General features: G+C 40.9%; 1 protein-coding gene across 6 annotated transcripts in view; it reads left to right on the top strand.

Annotated features, from left to right (window-relative positions):
- RMND1 (required for meiotic nuclear division 1 homolog) overlaps window positions 1-19,928 on the top strand; it is a 49,156-nt gene that overhangs the window by 1,933 nt on the left and 27,295 nt on the right. For 5 of the 6 annotated variants that reach the window (XM_054490737.2, XM_054490738.2, XM_063667117.1 and 2 more), the window contains 4 exons: window positions 2,984-3,501; window positions 13,096-13,204; window positions 16,405-16,480; window positions 19,832-19,871. In XM_054490737.2, the coding sequence (XP_054346712.1) occupies window positions 2,998-3,501; window positions 13,096-13,204; window positions 16,405-16,480; window positions 19,832-19,871 (729 nt within the window). In that variant the 5' untranslated portion in view covers window positions 2,984-2,997. The remainder of the gene's footprint in view (window positions 1-2,983; window positions 3,502-13,095; window positions 13,205-16,404; window positions 16,481-19,831; window positions 19,872-19,928) is intronic. The other variant, XM_054490741.2, reaches the window with a different exon arrangement.

Raw genomic sequence — 19,928 nt, 5'->3', positions numbered from 1 at the left:
GTTTTCATTAAGTGAACCGTGAAGCCACAGCCAGATTTCACGTTGAGATTCGACTTCAGAGGATCACTTTGGTTGCTGTGTTGAGAAGAAACTGCAGGAGGCCCAAAACAGAATCAGGAAAACTGGTTAAGAAGCTATTATAATAATCCATGGGAAGGATGGCAGTTTGGATCAGGTAGTATTATTACTGATGATGAGCAGTGGTCCCTAGAAGGCCCTTGGGATTTACTGACAAGTTGGATGTGGAGAATAAAGAGTCAAGCTGGACTCCACGTTTTTGGCTTAGCAGTTATAAAGATATTTATTACTGCTCATGAATGGGAAAGACTGGGAAGAAAGGGATGCAAGGGATTCTAGGGGTATAAGGGAGAGATTAGAGTGGCAGACCCTGGAGTGTAAACTGGATATGGAGGAAGTGAAGTCATGGGGAGTGAGAGACAGGGAAAAGGTGGTTGGATCATTGACTTGTGGGTCCTGTTGGAGTTGAAGAATTGTTGGAATTGGGTAATAGAAGGAGTGAGATGCAAAGATAGGAGGTGGTGCTTACAGAGTAGAACGGATGAAATTGAGATGAGGAGGTCCGATCTATTGATAATGACAATAGAGCCCTGTCTGATAGAAAAACAATGTAAGGCACAAATGTAATCTTAGGCTTTCTAGAAGGTGCAGTGATAAAATGGGCTGGGTCCGGTGGCTCACGCCTGTAATCCCAACACTTTAGGAGGCCAAGGCAGGTGGATCACCTGAGGTCAGCATTTCAAGACCAGGCTGGCCAACATGATGAAACCCCGTCTCTACTAAAAATACAAAAAATTAACTAGGCATGGTGGCAGACACGTGTAATCCCAGCTACTCGGGAGGCTGAGGCAGGAGAATCGCTTGAACCAGGGAGGCGGAGGTTGCAGTAAGCTGAGGTGGCACCACTGCACTCTAGCCTGAGTGACAGAGCAAGACTCCCATCTCAAAAAAAAAAAAAAAAAGAATTTACCCAAAGAGAATAAAAGGCATCCAGGACTGTAGACAAATTTCTAAAATATTTTGTAGTTAGTTTCTTCAAAATTACGTGGTTCAACTGGCATGGAATAGTACTTATTAAAGCTGAGCTACAGTAGCCAATTGGACTAGAATGAAGCACAGAATGCCAGCTTTTGAAGGGATTTTGGAAGCAGCAGGTCCTACCTCGTAAATATCACTGTGAATCATCTTTGTCCTTATCCTGGAGAGAGGTAATAAATAAATACAAGGTAGTGGGTAAGAGTGTTGACTTTGGAATTGGGAAAGCCTGGGTTTTATTTTAATTACATCTCTGCAGCTTCTTAACGGTGAGCACTTAGCCTCTTTAAACCTCAGTTTCCTAATCAGTGAAATGGGATCATTATGAGGTGAAGCCGAGCACTTAGCGTGTAGAAAGCGCTCAGAGTGATGTCAGAGTCTCTCTCGTTTCCTCCTGCACATGATCACCAAAAATTTGTTTCATAAACATGCATTTGACCGTGGGACTCTGAGTTAAAAGCTCAGCTTTCTCCCCACCTGTAGAAACTTTTTAGGATGACTTTATATATCCTTTGGTGATCTGGCCATCAGCTCTTTTTTGGTCCTTACCTCTTGCAGCTTACTCCTGCCTCCCCTGAGATGGGGAGATGAATAGGACTCCATGCCTGGGGTGTCTGACTTGCTGATCCTTCTGTGCTTTCAAGACTCAGTTCAAATGTCACCTCTGTGACAATGCCACACTCTTCACATGCTCCTTTCTCTGGACTAGAGCAATTTGTGCATCTCATTCATTTTCCTCTGCTAGACTTTGAATTCTGAGATCATTGATTCATATATCTCTAGCACCTAACATGTTATTTTTAAAAAAGAATTATTGATTACTACGGTCTAACTTTTTTTTTTTTGAGACAGTCTCATTCTGTCGCCCAGGCTGGAGTGCAATGGGGTGATCCTGGCTCACTGCAACCTCTGCCTCCCTGGTTTGAGCGATTCTATATCTCAGCCACCTGAGTAGCTGGGATTAAAGGCATGCACCACCATGCCTGGCTAATTTTTTTTTTTTTGTATTTTTAGTAGAGATGGGGTTTCGCCATGTTGGCCAGGCTGGTTTTGAACTCCTGGCCTCAAGTGATCCCCCCCGCCTTTAGCCTCCCAGAGTGCTGGGATTATAGGCGTGAGCCACCATGTGTGGCCTACTATAGGCTAACTTTAGAATAACACATTTCATACTGTGAATAAGGGGGAAATTCTGTTTCCCTTGTCTGGAATGTTCATGTGTGTATCTGACATGCCTCGCACTCCCATGCCCAGCCCCAAGCTGAAAAGCACCTTCGCCTTCTAGAATCAGCTTAGATCTTTCTGGGAGCCTTTCCTGATTTTTTTTTTTTTTTTTCCTGAGACAGAAAAAGGGCTGGAATGCAGTAGTACAATCATGACTCATTACAGCCTCAGTCTTCTGGGCTCAAGTGATCCTCCCACCTCAGCCTGTGAGTAGCTGGGACTACAGGCGTGAGCTGCTATCACACCCAGCTAATTTTTAAATTTTTGTCATTTTTGTAGAGATGAGGTTTCACCATGTTGCCTCAGCTGGTCTGGAACTCTTGGGCTCAAGCGATCCACCTGCCTCAGCCTACCAGTGTGCTGGGATTACAAGTGTGAGCTACAGTGCCTGGCCAGCACAGATTTTTATATACTTGATATGCTAATGAAGTAAATGAAGTGGTCCCATCACTATTTTTTTAAGGTTCTTGTTATGTCAGTAGCTTTATAATCTTGTAATCTTCCAGGATGAAGGCCAAATGTTGGTAAAGGCAAAGTGGCAGAAACACTGTACTTATTTTTTTTAACCTTGTTCTTTTACTAGAATTAACTTAGAATGTATCTGTTTTACAAATTTTTCTTACAGAAATATGCCTGCTACCTAGGGAAATATTATATATGTTTTAAACATTAATTTAAAAACTTGAACTTTGAATTCCTTTTCTTTTAGCTTGGGATGTGGTAATGCCAGCCACACTCCTCAGAGCCGTGGCTGGATCTCATCGTGTATTATCAAAAGCACATCAGTGCCGAAGAATCGGTCATCTAATGTTAAAACCACTTAAGGAATTTGAAAATACAACATGCAGCACACTGGCAATACGTCAAAACTTGGATTTGTTCCTTCCTGATAAAACAGCTGGTGGTTTGAATAAGTCTCAGATCCTGGAAATGAACCAAAAAAAGTCAGATACAAGCATGCTGTCTCCATTAAATGCTGCTCATTATCAAGATGAAAAGGCACACCTTCCAACCATGAAATCCTTTGGTACTCACAGGAGAGTGACCCACAAACCAAATCTATTGGATTCTAAATGGTTTATAAAAATATTAAAGAGGCATTTCTCATCTGTATCAACGGAAACACTTGTTCCAAAACAAGACTTCCCACAGATGAAGAGACCACTAAAAGCATCCAGGACCAGACAGCCATCCAGGACCAACCTTCCAGTTGTATCTGTGAACGAGGTAAAGTAGGGGTGGCCGTGGCTCTTGTGCTTAGTGATCATTGCTCACGCTAAACCAGTGTGCGTTGCACCCCAGCCTTACTGCCAACGTAAGAGAACTAGCAGTCACTCAGACTTCTTCATCAAGGTCTTTGAAGCCTAATAAATATCCAAAGGGATTCAAAATCTTAATTTTTAACAATTAATGATACATATAAAAACAAAATACAGGCAATAACACATGAAAATAGAGTTTATAAAAGATTTGGTTATTGGTCTAAGGAAACTGAAAAAGAGGACCAGTATTCAGTCCAGTCTAAGAATGGGGCTGTAAAAAAAAAAAAAAAATTAAACTAGAAATTCTTCATCAAATTAAAAAAAATTGTAACTCTGCAGACAGATAAGCCTTTATTAGGCTGTGGCAGTTGCATGGGGCGGTGAAATGACAACGGTAGGGTGGACTCCAAAAGCAGCAGGGGAGGAGAGCCCTGCTTTTTTATCCTCTTAAGGTTTAAGGGGGTATTTTTTATTCATCCTTAAGGGGTTTCTGGGAATTTTTCTGCTACAATTTGCATTTCTCCTTCAATAACAACTTAAGGGTCAAGATCAAGCCCTTGGTAACCTTTGTATCTTGCGTAATACCTAGAACTGTACCTTGTACTTAAATGTTTATTAAATTGGAAAGGATTGAAAAGAGGCAAGAGGATCTTTAATGCCGATAGTCATCAACTTTAAAGATATTTTAAACTTGATGAAGACTTCTGAATCTATCAGAAAACAGGTTAGAATGTCTGTCTTCAAGTCTTGATTCTGAAAAGTAGCCCCTGAGCCTGTTTAATTTTGGCTGTGTTTTTATTACTGTGCAGCTGACACCCCTTGGAAAGGTATACATACATACCTTTACTCATCCTCTGATTCTGAATCTAGGAATGAATGAATGGTTTTTGTGTTGGATTCTGGAATGCTTTCAATTCTTGTGTGGTTTCTCTGAACTCAGGATGTGAAGGATGAAGTGTTATGCAGCTACTGTTCCCCCTTTCCTTTCGCTAGAGCTTTGGGGTAACCTGGGAAATTCAGTATTTAAGTGTCCAAGATGACATTAAGTGTAAAAACCTGAATTCATGGCAGATCCAAAAAAGAGAAAGCTCAACTCACTTTGTTCATTTGTAACATCTAGCAGCACAGTGCGTCAGGTTTCTTAGGAAGAAGCTGATACGGTCAGAGATGTCCCTAAGCTATTTCTTTGGGCCATCCTTAGACTTGGAAGCAATTTTCCTAAATACCATATCTTATTTTTCTTTAGGTTTTTTTTTTTCTACTTCCTTCCAGGAAAGAATTTGAAGTAGATTTTCAACATTCAACATAGTTTCAAATGAGATAATAAATACTTTCACATATTAGAGCAAATAGTTGACATGAACAGAGAAATGTTATGAAGTACCTGAAATGAATAATCTAGTTGAACATTTTGTTTTGAAGAGCCCAGTAATTAAAAGAGGAACTCCTCCTGGGATTTATTGTTTGTTGTTTATTGTTGTGGGAAAGGGCAGAGTAAAAACATAAAAATATCTTCAGAGAAATAACTTTTTCCAGCACTGAAATTAAGGAGTTAGTTATTTCATGGATTCTGTTATAGGAGACATTATGTAACATGATAGACAATGACTTCAGTTGGAGTTTGGCAAAAACAAGTCGTATGCTGTCTTTCTGAAAGCACAGGGAAATAATAGAAAATCAGATGTTTCTGGCCAGGCGGTGGCTCACACCTGGAATCCCAACACTTTGGGAGGCCCAGGCAGGCAGATTACTTGAGATCAGGAGTTCGAGACCAGCCTAGCCAACATGGTGAAACCCTGTCTCTACAAAAATACAAAAATTAGCCAGGCGTGGTGGTGGTGCACACCTGTAATCCCAGCTGCTCGGGAGGCTGAGGCAGGAGAATCTCTTGAACCCGGGAGGCGGAGGTTGCAGTGAGCTGAGACTGTGCCACTGCACTCCAGCCTGGGTGACAGAGTGAGACTCTGTGTCAAAAAAAAGAGAAGCAAATCATGTTTCTAAAGTGATCTGAGATAATTTTGGAACATCATTTTTTGAAGATTTTACTTTTCATAGAGAAAGCAGTCTTGGCATGACTAGGTAATATGTCCCCAGGACCAAAGACTGACTTTCCTCTGCCCAAAATTGAGGGCCACTCCATTTTCATACGGCCATCAAAGTGGTAAACTCTTTATACCATTCTTGACTGAGACAAGGAAAAGACTCTGCTTTGTGTCAGAAAGCATGTGGACTTTATTTTTTTCCCATAGTTGCACCCAGCTCATCTTTTCAGCTCTGCAGAACAGCATGCATCTGGAGTTGGCTGAATGAGGTTTCAGTCACCCTGTCTGTTGGAATTAAATCTTTACCTGGTCTCATTTTCAGAGATCATAATCTGAGATACTCAACCCACATCACTTTGGCTTACAATTCCTAAAAGCAATGTGGATCCAGTGGCTTATGCCTATAACTTCAGTGCTTTGGGAGGCTGACACAGAAAGACCACTTGAGGCCAGGAGTTGAAGACCAGCCTGACAACATAGCAAGACTCCCATGTCTAAAAGACTTAAAAAAAAAAAAAAAAGCCGGGCTTGCTGGTGTGCAGCTGTAGTCCTAGGTACTCAAGAGGCTGAGGTGGGAGGATCGCTTGAGCCCCAGGGTTCCAGGCTGCAGTGAGTCATGACTGCACCTCACTCCTTCCAGCCTGGGCGACAGAGTGAGACCCTGTCACTAAACAAACGAGAAAACAATAATAGCAGTGCTTCTTGTTAATGTCCAGTCTTTGAAGAGAACAGCAGAGGATGGGAACGGCAGGTCTGAGTGGCGTGGAGCCTGACACCAGGGAGAATGTTTTCAGGCTAATAGCACAGTGTGTTACAGAATCACTGGTGGATTGTTAACCATTTTTTTGAAAAATGAAATAGAATAGAAAATAACAGAATACATTACTCATGATAAACGTAGATACTAGTTTGTGAAGCTTTTGTGGCAATTACTGGTGTGTGAACATATATGTGTATATGTACTATGTATAATGATTTATAGGTTGTAGTCAAAAAAACTTGCAAGATAAAGCATAATATTGGTAACGTAAAATGTATCTGTGTTTTTATAGCTTTAATCTCCAATCAGTACATTACAGGAGAAAAGACATTTTTCCTTAGTATGACCTATCTACTCACAGTACTTCTGACAACACATATATGGGGACCTCTTCCTCCTCCTACCAGCCAGTTCTCCAATTCTCCATACACTAACAAGGTGTCCTGCAATTCAGTTCAATTCCAGCACTGGCCAGAATTAGTGCCCAGTTAGTTAAGCTCAGCCCCACAAGACTGCCCTCCCAGTTGACACCTGTGCTTCTGACCAACCAGCTCTATGACCACCACCCCTTCTTCAGGTTTGATGATTTGCTAGAATGGCCCACAGAACTCAGGGAATCACTTTATGTTTAGTGGGTTTTTTATATAAAGTATACAAATGAACAACCAGATGTAGAGGGGCATAGAGTGAAGTCAAGAAGGGCCTGGAACTCAGGAGCTTCTGTTCCTTGTAGAGTTGGGCCTTGCCACCCTCCCGGCACATGGATGCATTGATCAACCCAGGAGTTCTCCAGACGCCATCATTTGGGTGTTTTTATGGAGGTTTCATTGTGTAAGCCATGATTAATGATTAACTCAATCTCCAGCACCTCTCCGTCCACCAGAAGTTAAGGGTGAGGCTGAAAATTCTAAGCTTCTAATCAAAGTTTGGTCTTTCTGGTAACCACCCCCCATCCTGCAGCTGTCCAGGAGCCACTGAGAGTCACCTCATTAAAACAAAAGATGTTCCCATCACTCGTGAAATTCCAAGGGATTTTAGAAGCTCTGTGTTAGTAACTGAAGGCAAAGAGGAAATACTACAACCAAAAATGCCCCTGTCACTTAGAAAATTACAGGGGTTTTAGGAGTCTGTATTGGGAACCAAGGACAAAGACCAAATGTAAATGTATTATATCACTATAGAAGCATCATTGCTGTAATACACTAATTTTCTTCAGTAATATAGTGTAAATGAAAGTACAATTTTTAAAAAAATGTTCTGATCAGAGCATACGATGCTCCTAAAACAAGAATCATATGTAGATTTCTAGCCCCATCTGCTGGAACATGTCTTCTGTGGCCAGAAAAACAAAACATACTAAAATACAGTGGTTTGGGGTTTTTGCTTTTGGGGTTTTTTAAAACATTTTGAAGTAGAAAAGCCCTAAATCTCATAACTATTATAGGTTGGTTTGACACATCTATTTAAGAGCAAGTTGTAGATCCCCATCCTGAAACCCAAAATATGCTTTACATATATATGTAGCTAATGCTTAATAAGGATTCACTGTAAACATCCAGAAAAAGATGTATAAAAATGAAAGCTGCTCAGAAAACAACAGCATCTTTAATAAAGAAGAAAAAGCAGACAAGACATTCCATGGTTCTCTTTCCTTTTACCAAATAGGCTAAAATAAAAAAAAGCAAAGAAAACAAAACCAAAACAAAATGTCTAAAACGTCAAGTTCATCTATTAATAGAAGAAACCCACAACTAAGACTCAGAGCTAAGAAGTTTAAGGAGAATACAGAAAGTAGTGTGGCAAACCATATAAGCTGAGTGACATTGGATAGAACTTTGAGCCAAACTAAATGAGAGATCCCAAGAGAAGGAAAGGGGACAGTTGACAGTCTGGAAAACCTACAACAAAGATGCTTAGGATGGCTAAGTGAAAACAGATTGTGTTTAAAGATTTATTCATAATCTATTTGGAGCTTAGAATATATTTTCTCATAAAAATAGTGATTCACTTGTCCTGCCCTTGAGAGCTGAAAATAGTACACATTCTCAATTTGCCGTTAGTGTCTGAATATTCACATAATTTGGGATACCAGATTGCCCAAAACTCAGTTCTGAATATATTGACCCCTTTATTTTTATCTCCAAGTGGCAGTTTTTAAAACTGGCCTTTTACCTTGATTTAAAATAATAGCACCTGGCTGGGCACGGTGGCTCACGCCTGTAATCCCAGCATTTTGAGGCTGAGGTGGGCAGATTACCAGAGGTCAGGAGCTTGAGACCAGCCTGGCCAACATGAAGAAACACCGTCTCTACTAAAAACAGAAATTAGGTACACCTCCCAGACAGGGCGGCCGGGCAGAGGCGCTCCTCACTTCCTACCCAACAGCTCCAAAGAGACAGCCACCATCGGGAGCGGGCCATGAGGACGATGGCAGTTTTGTTGAAAAGAAGGGGGGGAAGTGTGGGGAAAGGAAGGAGAGATCAGATTGTTGCTGTGTCTGTGTAGAAAGAAGTGGGCATAGGAGACTCCATTTTGTTCTGACTAAGAGAAATTCTTCTGCCTTGGGATGCTGTTGGTCTATGGCCTTTCCCCCAGTCCCGTGTTCTCTGAAACATGTGCTCTGTCAACTCAGGGTTAAATGGATTAAGGGCGGTGCAAGATGTGCTTTGTTAAACAGATGCTTGAAGGCAGCATGCTCTTTAAGAGTCATCACCACTCCCTAATCTCAAGTACCCAGGGGCACAAACACTGCAGAAGGCCGCAGGGACCTCTGCCTAGGAAAACCAGAGACCTTTGTTCATGTGTTTATCTGCTGACCTTCTCTCCACTATTATCCTATGACCCTGCCATATCCCCCTCTCCGAGAAACACCCAAGAATCATCAATAAATACTTCATTAAAAAAAAAAAAAGAGCAAAAAAAAAAATTGCATTGAATCTATAGATCAATTTGGGAAGAATTGCCATCTTAATATTGACTCTTCCAACCCATGAACATAGAACATCTCACAGTTTATTTAGATCTTTAATTTCTCTTGGCAATGTTTTCTAGGTTTCAGTGTACCCATCTTGCATTTCTTTGCTTAAATTTATTTCTAAGTATTTTATTGGTGCTATTATAAAGTGTTGTTTTCTTAATTTCATTGCTATAATATAAAAATGCAGTTGATTTTGAAAAAAAATAAAAATAAAAATCCAAAAATTAGCCAGGTGTGGTGGTGCATGCCTGTAATCCTAGCTACTCGGGAGGCTGAGGCAGGATAATCACTTGAATCCAGGAGGTGGAGGTTGCAGTGAGCTGAGATCGCGCCACTGCCCTCACACCTGGGCGACAGAGGAAGACTCCGTCTCAAAAATAATAAATAGGCCAGGCGCGGTCGCTGATGCCTGTAATCCCAGCACTGTGGGAGGCCAAGGCGGGAGGATCAGATGAGGTCGGGACTTCGAGGCCAGCCTGACCAACATGGAGAAACCCCGTCTCTACTAAAAATACAAAAATTAGCTGGGCATGGTGGCGCATGCCTGTGATCCCAGCAACTCGAGAGGCTGAAGCAGGAGAATCGCTTGAACCCGGGAGGCGGAGGTTGTGATGAGCCAAGATTGCACCGTTGCACTCCAGCCTGGGCAACAAGAGTGAAACTGTCTCAAAAATGTAATAATAATAAATTAAAAAATACAATAAAATAATAATGCCTGCCACCACCATCAAACAGACCTTGTACTCTAATGCCAAGCTGTATATGGGACACTTGCCAGCATGTCTTCACCGGCACTATAAAATATAGCCAAGAAGATAGGCTCTGAGAGTAAGAAGTCTGTGTTGGTTAGGAGTAACTTTGTGCCGGCTCTCTGGTATAAAGCTCTCAAATGTGACTGTGTAAATCCAGGTGGGATAATGGACTCGGCTCTGTCTGCAACATGCCATTGTGTGGAGAAGCACTCTAATGCGTGAGCTTTTTATGCTGTAAAATATAGTAGCTGAAATTAAATGCCACTTTTTCAGAGGTGAGTTAATGGAGAGCCTGGTGAAATTCAAAGCTTTTTGATGTATAAAACTTGATAAATGGAACTATTCCATCAATAGGCAAAGTATAACAACCTGTCTACATAGATAGTATGTAATTTCTGCACAGGTCTCTGTTTAGTTAATACATCACTGTATTTCAATCTAGAATCTTGCTCCAATAAAGGAACATAAAGTTTTGTTTTTGTTTTTGTTTGAGACGGAGTCTTGCTGTGTCGTTTTTGGCTCACTGCAACCTCGGCCTCCTGGATTCAAGGGATTCTCCTGCCTTGGCCTCCCGAGTAGCTGGGATTACAGGTGTGTGCCACCACGCCTGGCTAATTTTTGTATTTTTAATAGAGCCAGGATTTCACCACGTTGACCAGGCTGGTCTGGAACTCCTGACCTCAAGTGATCCACCCGCTTCAGCCTCCCAAAGTTCTGGGATTACAGACATGAGTCATTGGGACTTGCCAAGGTTTTTTTTATTTTTGGAAAAAAAAAAAAAGTAGTACACATTCTTAGTGCAGATGGGCTTGGCCAGTAGCACGTGATGGTGAAGCAGACGTGAGACAACAGGGAGAGGCAGGGACGGTGTGGGCTGGAGACCCTGGGCCCCCTTAGTCTATCCTAGTCCATTATTATAGCCAGATCTTCCACTCGGTCAGAAGATGATGGAAATCTGGATTTTGTGTGAAATCTCTCAGTTTATTGTTGACAAGTCAATTGGAATTTTAGAAACGTGATGTAGGTCAACTCTTGAGTTGGATGGTTCTCCGAGCTGCCAGTTTACAACTCCGATTCTAGCGAAAGAGACAGCCTCTGCCATTTTCAGTACAGCTACAGGAAGATCTTTCAGTGGACTAGCTTGTGACCTTATCTCCTTTTTGTGCCTCTTGCTCTTCCCACTTCAGCCCAAACTAAGCACATGAGCTGCGGCCATCACAGAAGTAATTCTGACATCCAACCTAATGTACTGTGATTTCACCCAGCAAGCTTGAGTGAATTTGTCAGGTCTTGCAGAGTGGAGGCTGCCCGATGTCTCACCTGATGCCCCTTGCTAGGATTCCTTTCTTTCAGCTGGCCAAATCTTTACACACATAGCACGTCAGCTAGTTTTAACTCCATGGAGCCTTAAAAAGAACTAGTGCTCACAGGTCTAAACCTTAAGCACGTGCCTGTTCCCTATACTCTGGTAACTTCCTGATACATTCTTATTTGTGTATCCCCGTGTTTCTACTTTCATATGTGACTATGGGAATTAGCTAATTGGGAAGGAATTAGCAGTTATCTGCTCATAATTAGGGTACTACATTCATTTATCCCCACATTCCCCAGTAATTTCAGCTTGTCTGCTTTTTTCTAATTGGATTAGTCTCATTTTGTTTATGAGTAGACACTTTATTGATTTTGGATTTTTCAGTTTGCATGGATCCTCAGGTTCTCTGTTAGTCCTCTACCTTTAAACCACGCATCAGAGCTGTGGAACAGATTGAAGAAGGGCAAATGGGGTCAGGCCGTTTCATGAGAAAGAGCCAGGAGATACAGAATGGAGGTGGGAGGAAGGAATGAATTAATATATACTTCTCTAGAATTTCATACTAGGAATATACAGAATGGGAAAGAATTGGGGAGCTGAGAGGAGTAAATCCTAAGAATAAATGTTGATTTAGTGACTCATAAACTTCTTTTGGCCAACTAGACTCTAACAACTATTGAACAGTTGTGTTAGCCACAGTCCTGAGCAGTTTGTTTATTAGCTTATTTAAACTTTACAACAACCCCATAAGTAGGCATTATTGTTATTCTGATACTCTTTTAAAATTGTAACCAACTTCTTTGCCTAAAATCTTGCCTAAAATCTTAACTCTTATGCCAATAGCTTTCAAACTTTATTGACCACATCTCATAGTGAGAAATATATTTAACATTTTACATACATAGCAACCTAGAGTAGATACATAGATACATGTGACAGAAAACTTCATAAAATAGCATTTCCTATGAATAATGCACTGTAATATTTTCTATTTAGTTTTATTTAAAAAGCTGTTTTGGGCCAACTAAATTGATATCAGAACTCACTAATGTGTTGTGACCTACAGTTTGAAAAAACACAGCATTGAGCCATAGTGCTTACCATCTGTATTTTATATAGACACAAGATGACTTTCCTCGTGTGTGCAAAGGCAAGATGGGGCATGAACCAAAGTACTAACCAAACCAAGACACATGCTCAGATTTAAAGACCTTTTTGTTAAATGTTAACCAGTGTAAAAATACTGTAATTCCTTTGGGGATTTAAAGGAATCTGCCTGTACAAGAGTAGTTACAAATTAGGAAATGACCTCAAATACCAACGTTGCTTTGAAAAAGAGTCATGGAAACTCAGGGTTGGAGAGACTTAACTATCATTCCATCCAGTCACCCATGTGATGCCTTAATCATCTCTATTTTGCATTCAATCTGTGCTTGAGACACTACCAGTTGAGAGTGGCTTCCCTTTCAGAATAATCCATTCCATCTTTTTGCCTGGTGGGAGGGAGCAAGTTCTTTTCAAGATTGAGCTGAAATTTGCCTCCCAGTAACTTCGTTCTCTTCATCTTCATCCCATCCCTTGTATCACCCTTGGAGATGTTTGAAGAAAATTCTGGAGTTCTAGCTTTGCAGAATGGAGTCCAATAGGGTGCTCAACAGTCGTCACAGATGCTTCAGCCTCTTGGTAACCCATGTTGTGCTCATCTCCCTGGAACAGGACCTAATGCACTGCACAGCATTTGCAACGGCAGATGAGTATCATCTGGGAAATCTGTCTCAAGATCTGGCCTCCCACGGATATGTTGAAGTAACAAGCTTGCCTAGAGGTACTTCTTCTTGAACCTGGGGCCAAGTATGTTAAAATGTATTGGATAATTTTCCTGTGATACTATCTTAAGTATGTATTTGTTTGCAATTCATTTTCTTTTGAAAGGATTGTATCATAGAAGTGGATGTTGAATCTCTTCATACGGATGACAAAGTTAAGAATTAAAATGTATTTACAGAGAACTCATTAAAATCAGTATGATTTATTAAGCATTATTTATAGGATCATTATTACTTGAGGTGGTCAGAGGTCATACTACTTCATTTCTAGCACATTAAGAAGTTATTTTAGTTTGTGTGTGTCTGTGTGTGTTTTGTTTTTTTGTTTGTTTGTTTTTTGAGATGGAGTTTTGCTCTTGTTGCCCAGGCTGGAGTGCAATGGCGCGATCTCGGCTCACTACAACTTCCGCCTCCTGGGTTCAAGCGATTCTCCTGCCTCAGCCTCCGGAGTAGCTAGGATTACAGGCATGCACCACCACACCTGACTAATTTTTGTATCTTTAGTAGAGATGGGGTTTCTCCATGTTGGTCAGGCTGGCCTCGAGCTCCCGACCTCATCTGATCCTCCCACCTCGGCCTCCCAAAGTGCTGGGATTATAGGTTTGAGCCACCACACCCATCCCGTTATTTTAGTCTTACAGAAGAACCATGAAGTTGATAGACATGGGGAGATCCTTTAAAAAAAAATTTACCAGCTCAATCTAATACTTTAAAACAATTAGCCGGGTGCAGTGGCTCACTCCTGTAATCGCAGCACTTTGGGAGGCCGAGGTGGGCAGATCACCTGAGGTCAGGAGTTCGAGACCAGCCTGACCAACATAGAGAAACCCGTCTCTACTAAAAATACAAATAATAATAATAATAAAATGATTAGTTAAAAGATAAAAATGAAAAAGAAGGAAATTAAAATGAACTTAATTGAGGATTTTTGTGGTGATATCAGGAAGGATTCTTGAGAAATGGCTTGCTTTACATTAATTAAAAATAATTTAGGCCAGGCATGGTGGCTCAGGCCTGTAATCCCAGCACTTTGGGAGGCTGAGGCTGGTGGATCACTTGAGGTCAGGAGTTCGAGACCAGCCTGGTCAACATGGCGAAACCCCATCTCTACTAAAAATACAAAAATTAGCCAGGTATGGTGGCACGAGCCCGTAGTCCCAGCTACTTGGGAGACTGAGACACAAGAATTGCTTGAAACTGGAAGGTGGAGGTTGCAGTGAGCTGAGATCATGCCACTGCACTCCAACCTGGGCGACAGAGTGAGACTCCGTCTCAAAAAATAAATAAATAGGCCAGGTGTGATGGCTCATACCTGTAATCCCGCACTCTGGGAGGCTGAGACAGGCAGATCACCTGAGGTCAGGAGTTTGAGACCAGTCTGGCCAACATGGTGAAACCCTGCCTTTACTAAAAATACAAAAATTAGCTGGGTGTGATGGTACGTGCCTGTAATCCCAGCTACTCAGGAGGCTGAGGCAGGAGAATCACTTGAACCTGGGAGGCGGAGGTTGCAGTGAGCCAAGATCATGCCACTGCACTTCAGCCTGGGCGACAGAGCGAGACTCCATCTCAAAAATAAATAAGTTACTTAGAACATTTTGATAAAGAAACTTTTGCAGTGAAACTCAGGATAGCCCAATACCCAGAACATTTATTAATTTACCTAAGAGTAGCAAAAATAGGTTGAAAGCCTTCCTATAACAGAGGAAATTCTTAAGAGTCAATCCCATAGAAGATAGTTGAAATATCATTGTGATAATCCAGACAGACTGTTTGTGTGATTAGGTGACAAAAACAAGCATAGTTGACTTAGAAAGACAGAGCTATGTCTATAGTCCCTTGGGATGAAAATTTGCCTGGAGGTATTGTTGGCTGACGCTGAAGGCTGCCAGCTGTGTGGTCTGTGCTTCACAGAATTGGGGGCTTCACTGCCCTGGGTTGTTTCAGTCGATTTTATTTTGCTTTTGGCTGCACAGGCAAACTCTGTCCTATGTAGGATGTAGTAATTAACAATTTACCAAAAAAAAAAAAAAATCATAGTTTTGGTCTCCGTCTGAATTGCCCATCACCCAACCTTCACTAGAAATTTCTGAAGCTTTGAGGATCCTAATTTTATGTTAATTCCGTTAAGACATACAACCTTTTGCAAATTAGTACTATATTTATTAATTGATATATTAACATATTGGTTGTAATTTATATTATGGAATATATGCTTATGATAAATATCACTATACTAATATGTAAAGCAACTTCTTATGATGAATATTGGTGTATTAGTATATGTTTAACAATACTTAGGCCAGGCCCCGTGGCTCATGCCTGTAATGCACTTTGGGAGGCCAAGGCAGGCAGATGGCTTGAGCTCAAGAGTTCAAGACCAGCCTGGGCAACATAGTGAGACTTCATCTCTACAAAACATAAACAAAAACTTAGCCAGGTGCGGTGGCGCATGCCTGTAGTCCAAGCTACTTGGGAGGCTGAGGTGGGGGGGGGGTCCCTTGAGTCCAGGAGGTTGAGGCTGCATTGAGCTGAGATCATGGCACTGCGCTTCAGCCTGGGAGACAGAGCAAGACCCTGTCTCAAAAAAAAAAAAAAAAAAAACAACTTTTTTTTTAAATAGTTGCAGGTGGCTGCAGTGGTAGTCCCTGCAGTGATTAACCTTGAAATCACATATGTTTTGAAGTGGTCAGTGTCTTTATTTCTGTGTATTTTCTATTGCCCTACTCTTTATACTTTAAAATTCAGCAGAAGGAGTAGTTTGGGAATGTTAAAATTGCATTATTAATGAAATAGTATTTAAAGGAAGATAATATATTAATACTTCTTCAAATTTTATTTTTAATTTTGTAGAAGTTTAATTCTTGACACTTCGTTGTATCGAACCTAAGACTTTAATAATTATCTGGACTAGTGATTATTGAATCAAAATGGGCATGAATGAGCTCTAATAATAATATCACAGCTTGTTGAATGTTTTATAAAAGTAATTGCTGATCATTTTTTCTGTGGTCATATTTGCATTTTTATATATTAAATCCTTTCAGAGGCCTTAGTAGAAAGATGGTGATTGTGTTGCAGAGCACTCCATGGTATATAAAGAAATGATGTTAAGTACTTTATTAGAGTGTTTATAGGTGACTCTTACACCTTGTGTTACCTTGCCATAGCTTTTTTGTTCGTTTATTTTAAATCACAGATGCAGCAAATATTTTGGTGATGGGTGTGGAGAATTCTGCAAAAGAAGGTGATCCTGGAACAATATTCTTCTTCAGGTAAGACAGGAAAGAAACCCATTAGGTGATGATGAGTTTGGGTCAAGTAATTGTGGTCTTTAAAGGTGCAGGCATACCTTTCTTAACAGTAAATGTGTTCAAAATATATTTGTGATTTAAATTTATCATTTAATTCTTATTTAATCTAGGAGAGTTTGTCACTTTTAGGAATTCTCTGGTAAACCCTCTTGTAAAGTAAAGAATTTTTCAAACAAGTGAATGATCTTCCCTGGGGTGTCTTTCTTTGTAAACACGGATTTTCATGGACTAAATTTCTGGAAAGCAGCCAATTTCCCATTCATCTTTAGTGCCCCTTGTCAGACTCCTGCCCCAGGGAAACTCCTGCTACCTCCCTGCTGTCTCTTCTTGCCATTTTCTTTTTTTTCTCTCTTCCCCTTTGGTAGCTCTTTAAAGTTTTAGCTTACCTCTCCAGAGGTTTTAGACTAGGAGACTCACATACACACTTATTCCTTTTATCTAAAGACCAACTCAGTACTGAATACTCCACAGTAGCTGCCTGGGAATGATAATAATGATAGAACCGTGTGAAATCATCTCATTTATCCTCAGCACGCTTGATGAAGGTCTGTTACTCCTGTTTTGCAGCTGAGGAAACTGAGGGTCATAGGGATTAAGTGCATTACCCATAATCATGAGACTAATACATGACAGAGCAGAAACACATGGACCATCTGTAGGAATCCAAAGTTGAGTAAAGTTCTTGTGGTCATAATCCTTATAGTTGATGATAAGTGGAAGTTCTTTTTTCCTTTCAATGCCTACCTTCCTTTTGACCCCATCTTTAGAGAGAATCAAGATTCCAACATTTAATTCAAGTAGAATAATAGCATCCCTGTTGTTCCGAGTGAGGAATTTAGATTTCTGAGGGACTGTAGATCAGCACTGTCCAGCAGAAATACAATGCAAGCCTCGGCTGGGCACGGTGGCTTACGCCTGTAATCCCAGCACTTTGGGAGGCTGAGGCAGGCAGATCACAAGGTCAGGAGTTTGAGACCAGCCTGGCCAACATGGTGAAACCCTGTCTCTACTAAAAATACAAAAAATTAGCCAGGCACATGGTGGAGGGTGCTGTAATCCCAGCTACTCAGGAGGCTGAGGCAGGAGATTCACTTGAATGCGGGAGGTGATGGTTGTGGTTAGCTGAGATCGTGCCATTGCACTCCAACCTAGTGACAGAGTGAGACTCTGCCTCAAAAAAAAAAAAAAAGAAAGAAAGAAATATAATGCAAGCCTCATATGTAATGATACATTTTCCAATAACCACATTTTAAATATTTTTTAAAAGATAAAATTAATTTTGAACAACACAAATATCATGTTTCTTTCTTTTTTTTTTTTGAGACAGAGTCTCACTCTGTTGCCCAGGCTGGAGTGCAGTGGCGCGATCTCAGCTCACTGCAACCTCTACCTCCTGGGTTCAACCGACTCTCCTGCCTCAACCTCCCTTGTAGCTGGGACTACGGGCCTGCACCACCATGCCTGGCTAACTTTTTATATTTTTAGTCGAGGTGGGGTTTCACCATATTGGCCAGGCTGGTCTCAAACTCCTGACCTCATGATCTGCCTGCCTCGGCCTCCCAAAGTGCCGGGATTACAGGCATGAGCCACTGCGCCCGGCCAATATCATGTTTCTTAACATGATATTAACATGAAATTAATTTAACAATGTATTTTATTCAACCCAGCATATCTAAAATATTATCATTTCAACGTAATTAATAATGATTTTTTTCACTCTTCATACTAAGTCTTTGAATTTTGCTGTGTATTTTACACTTACACTTACAGCACACTTACACTTACAGCACATCTCAGTTTGCACCAGGCATGTTTCAAGCGCTCAGTAGCTACATGTGGCCTCTGAGTACCACATTCCACAGTGCAGTGCATTCCTCTGGATGGAGGAATACACAATTCACCAGACCTCTCTTCTGCCTGGAAGGGATTCTCTGAACTGATACTGTGGCCGTGGCTTGAAATACCTCTCAAATCCGTATCCTGAAACCTTATCCCTGCCTATTGTAACAGCTTGTTGTCTCCCTGCCTGCTTGCTCACCCACCACCAGTCTGTTTGTCTATTGTAAGCAGGGTCATTCTTCAGTGGCCGTTTCTGACCACTACACTCTCCTGCCTAAATTTCCATGGACTATGAACAAATTCTCTATCACTGCATAAAGTTCCCTTCTGGATTGTCTGTCCCCTGCTTGCCTCTTTAACCTGCTTGCCCACTGCTTGACCACATCTGCAGCCATGCAGCTACTGGCTGTTTATTCTGAGATGCTGCTCTGCTCCCTCCCACCTCCTCTCTGAGCCTGTGTGTCCCCTCTGCTATGTTGTCTCCTCTTGTTTTCTCATTTGGCTGCCTCTGCTAGTCCTTTAGCAAAGGGGTCCCTCTGGTGTACATCTCATGGTATATTCTGCATACTCTTGTAGCACTGATCACCCACTATTGTAATTGGTGGTCTAAGTGTCAGTCCCAGTCTTTTCTAGATTGAGGATAGGAATGAAATCATACTTATCTTTCTATCACAAATACTAAGCATGGACCCACACATATACTAAGTACTTTACTTAAGAAATGTTTCAAGAATAACGTGGGGCCATTAATATTTTTACCTTTCTTTTATTTCCTCCTTTCCTTCCTCCGGTGCAGTGACCCTGAGCCATAGCTCCTGTTTTTATTTACTACTTGAAACAGCTTCAACACATCAAACTTCAGAAATCAAAACAAATGCATTTGTAGTTTTAGACCCTAAATAATGTAAAAGCCATAATCGGATTCAGAGGGCCTCCTGTGGCGTCATTGTAGTTCTGTTCCAAGGACTGTGAGCATGAGGAGCATTATTCCGTAGAGGCCTTTAACCATCTGATGCTTAAATTAACCCCCAACTCTTTATTCCGCAACTATTACAGGCATAGCCCTTTATTCCTTGCACATAGTAATGAGAGCTTAGACAAGGTCTAAGCCTAATGAGAGCTAAGACAAGGTCTCAAAAAATTTCCTTATTCTGATTTCTGTGGATCAGAATTGAACCAGGTATGAAAGAGTCTACATATGTGAAGTTATATAGTATTACAATAATGGCTATTATGTTTGGCAAACCATGTGAGAAATCATACATTTTGAGGAGGTCAGGTTTTATCAAGAATTTTATTTTAGCTCTTCTTGTAGCAAGTTCACCTAAGGGCCATAATATCAAATTAGTAAGTACATCATATTTTGAAAAATCACATCCTGTATACATTCTAGCAGTTACATGGTTTTATATACGACCTTAAAGAATGTATTCTATCTGTATCTTAGTTGGTTCTTTTATTTTTTTAAATCAGGGAAGGAGCTGCTGTGTTTTGGAATGTGAAAGACAAAACTGTAAGTGTAAATAAAAATGTGAAAGTATAAAAATTTAGTTTTGTGAGAATGAATTGT

Source organism: Pongo pygmaeus, chromosome 5 (assembly GCF_028885625.2).
Source record: "Pongo pygmaeus isolate AG05252 chromosome 5, NHGRI_mPonPyg2-v2.0_pri, whole genome shotgun sequence".
Classification (NCBI taxonomy): Eukaryota; Metazoa; Chordata; class Mammalia; order Primates; family Hominidae; genus Pongo; species Pongo pygmaeus.
The sequence above is the reverse complement of the archived record's forward strand: the minus strand, read 5'-3'. Positions and strand labels throughout refer to the sequence as shown.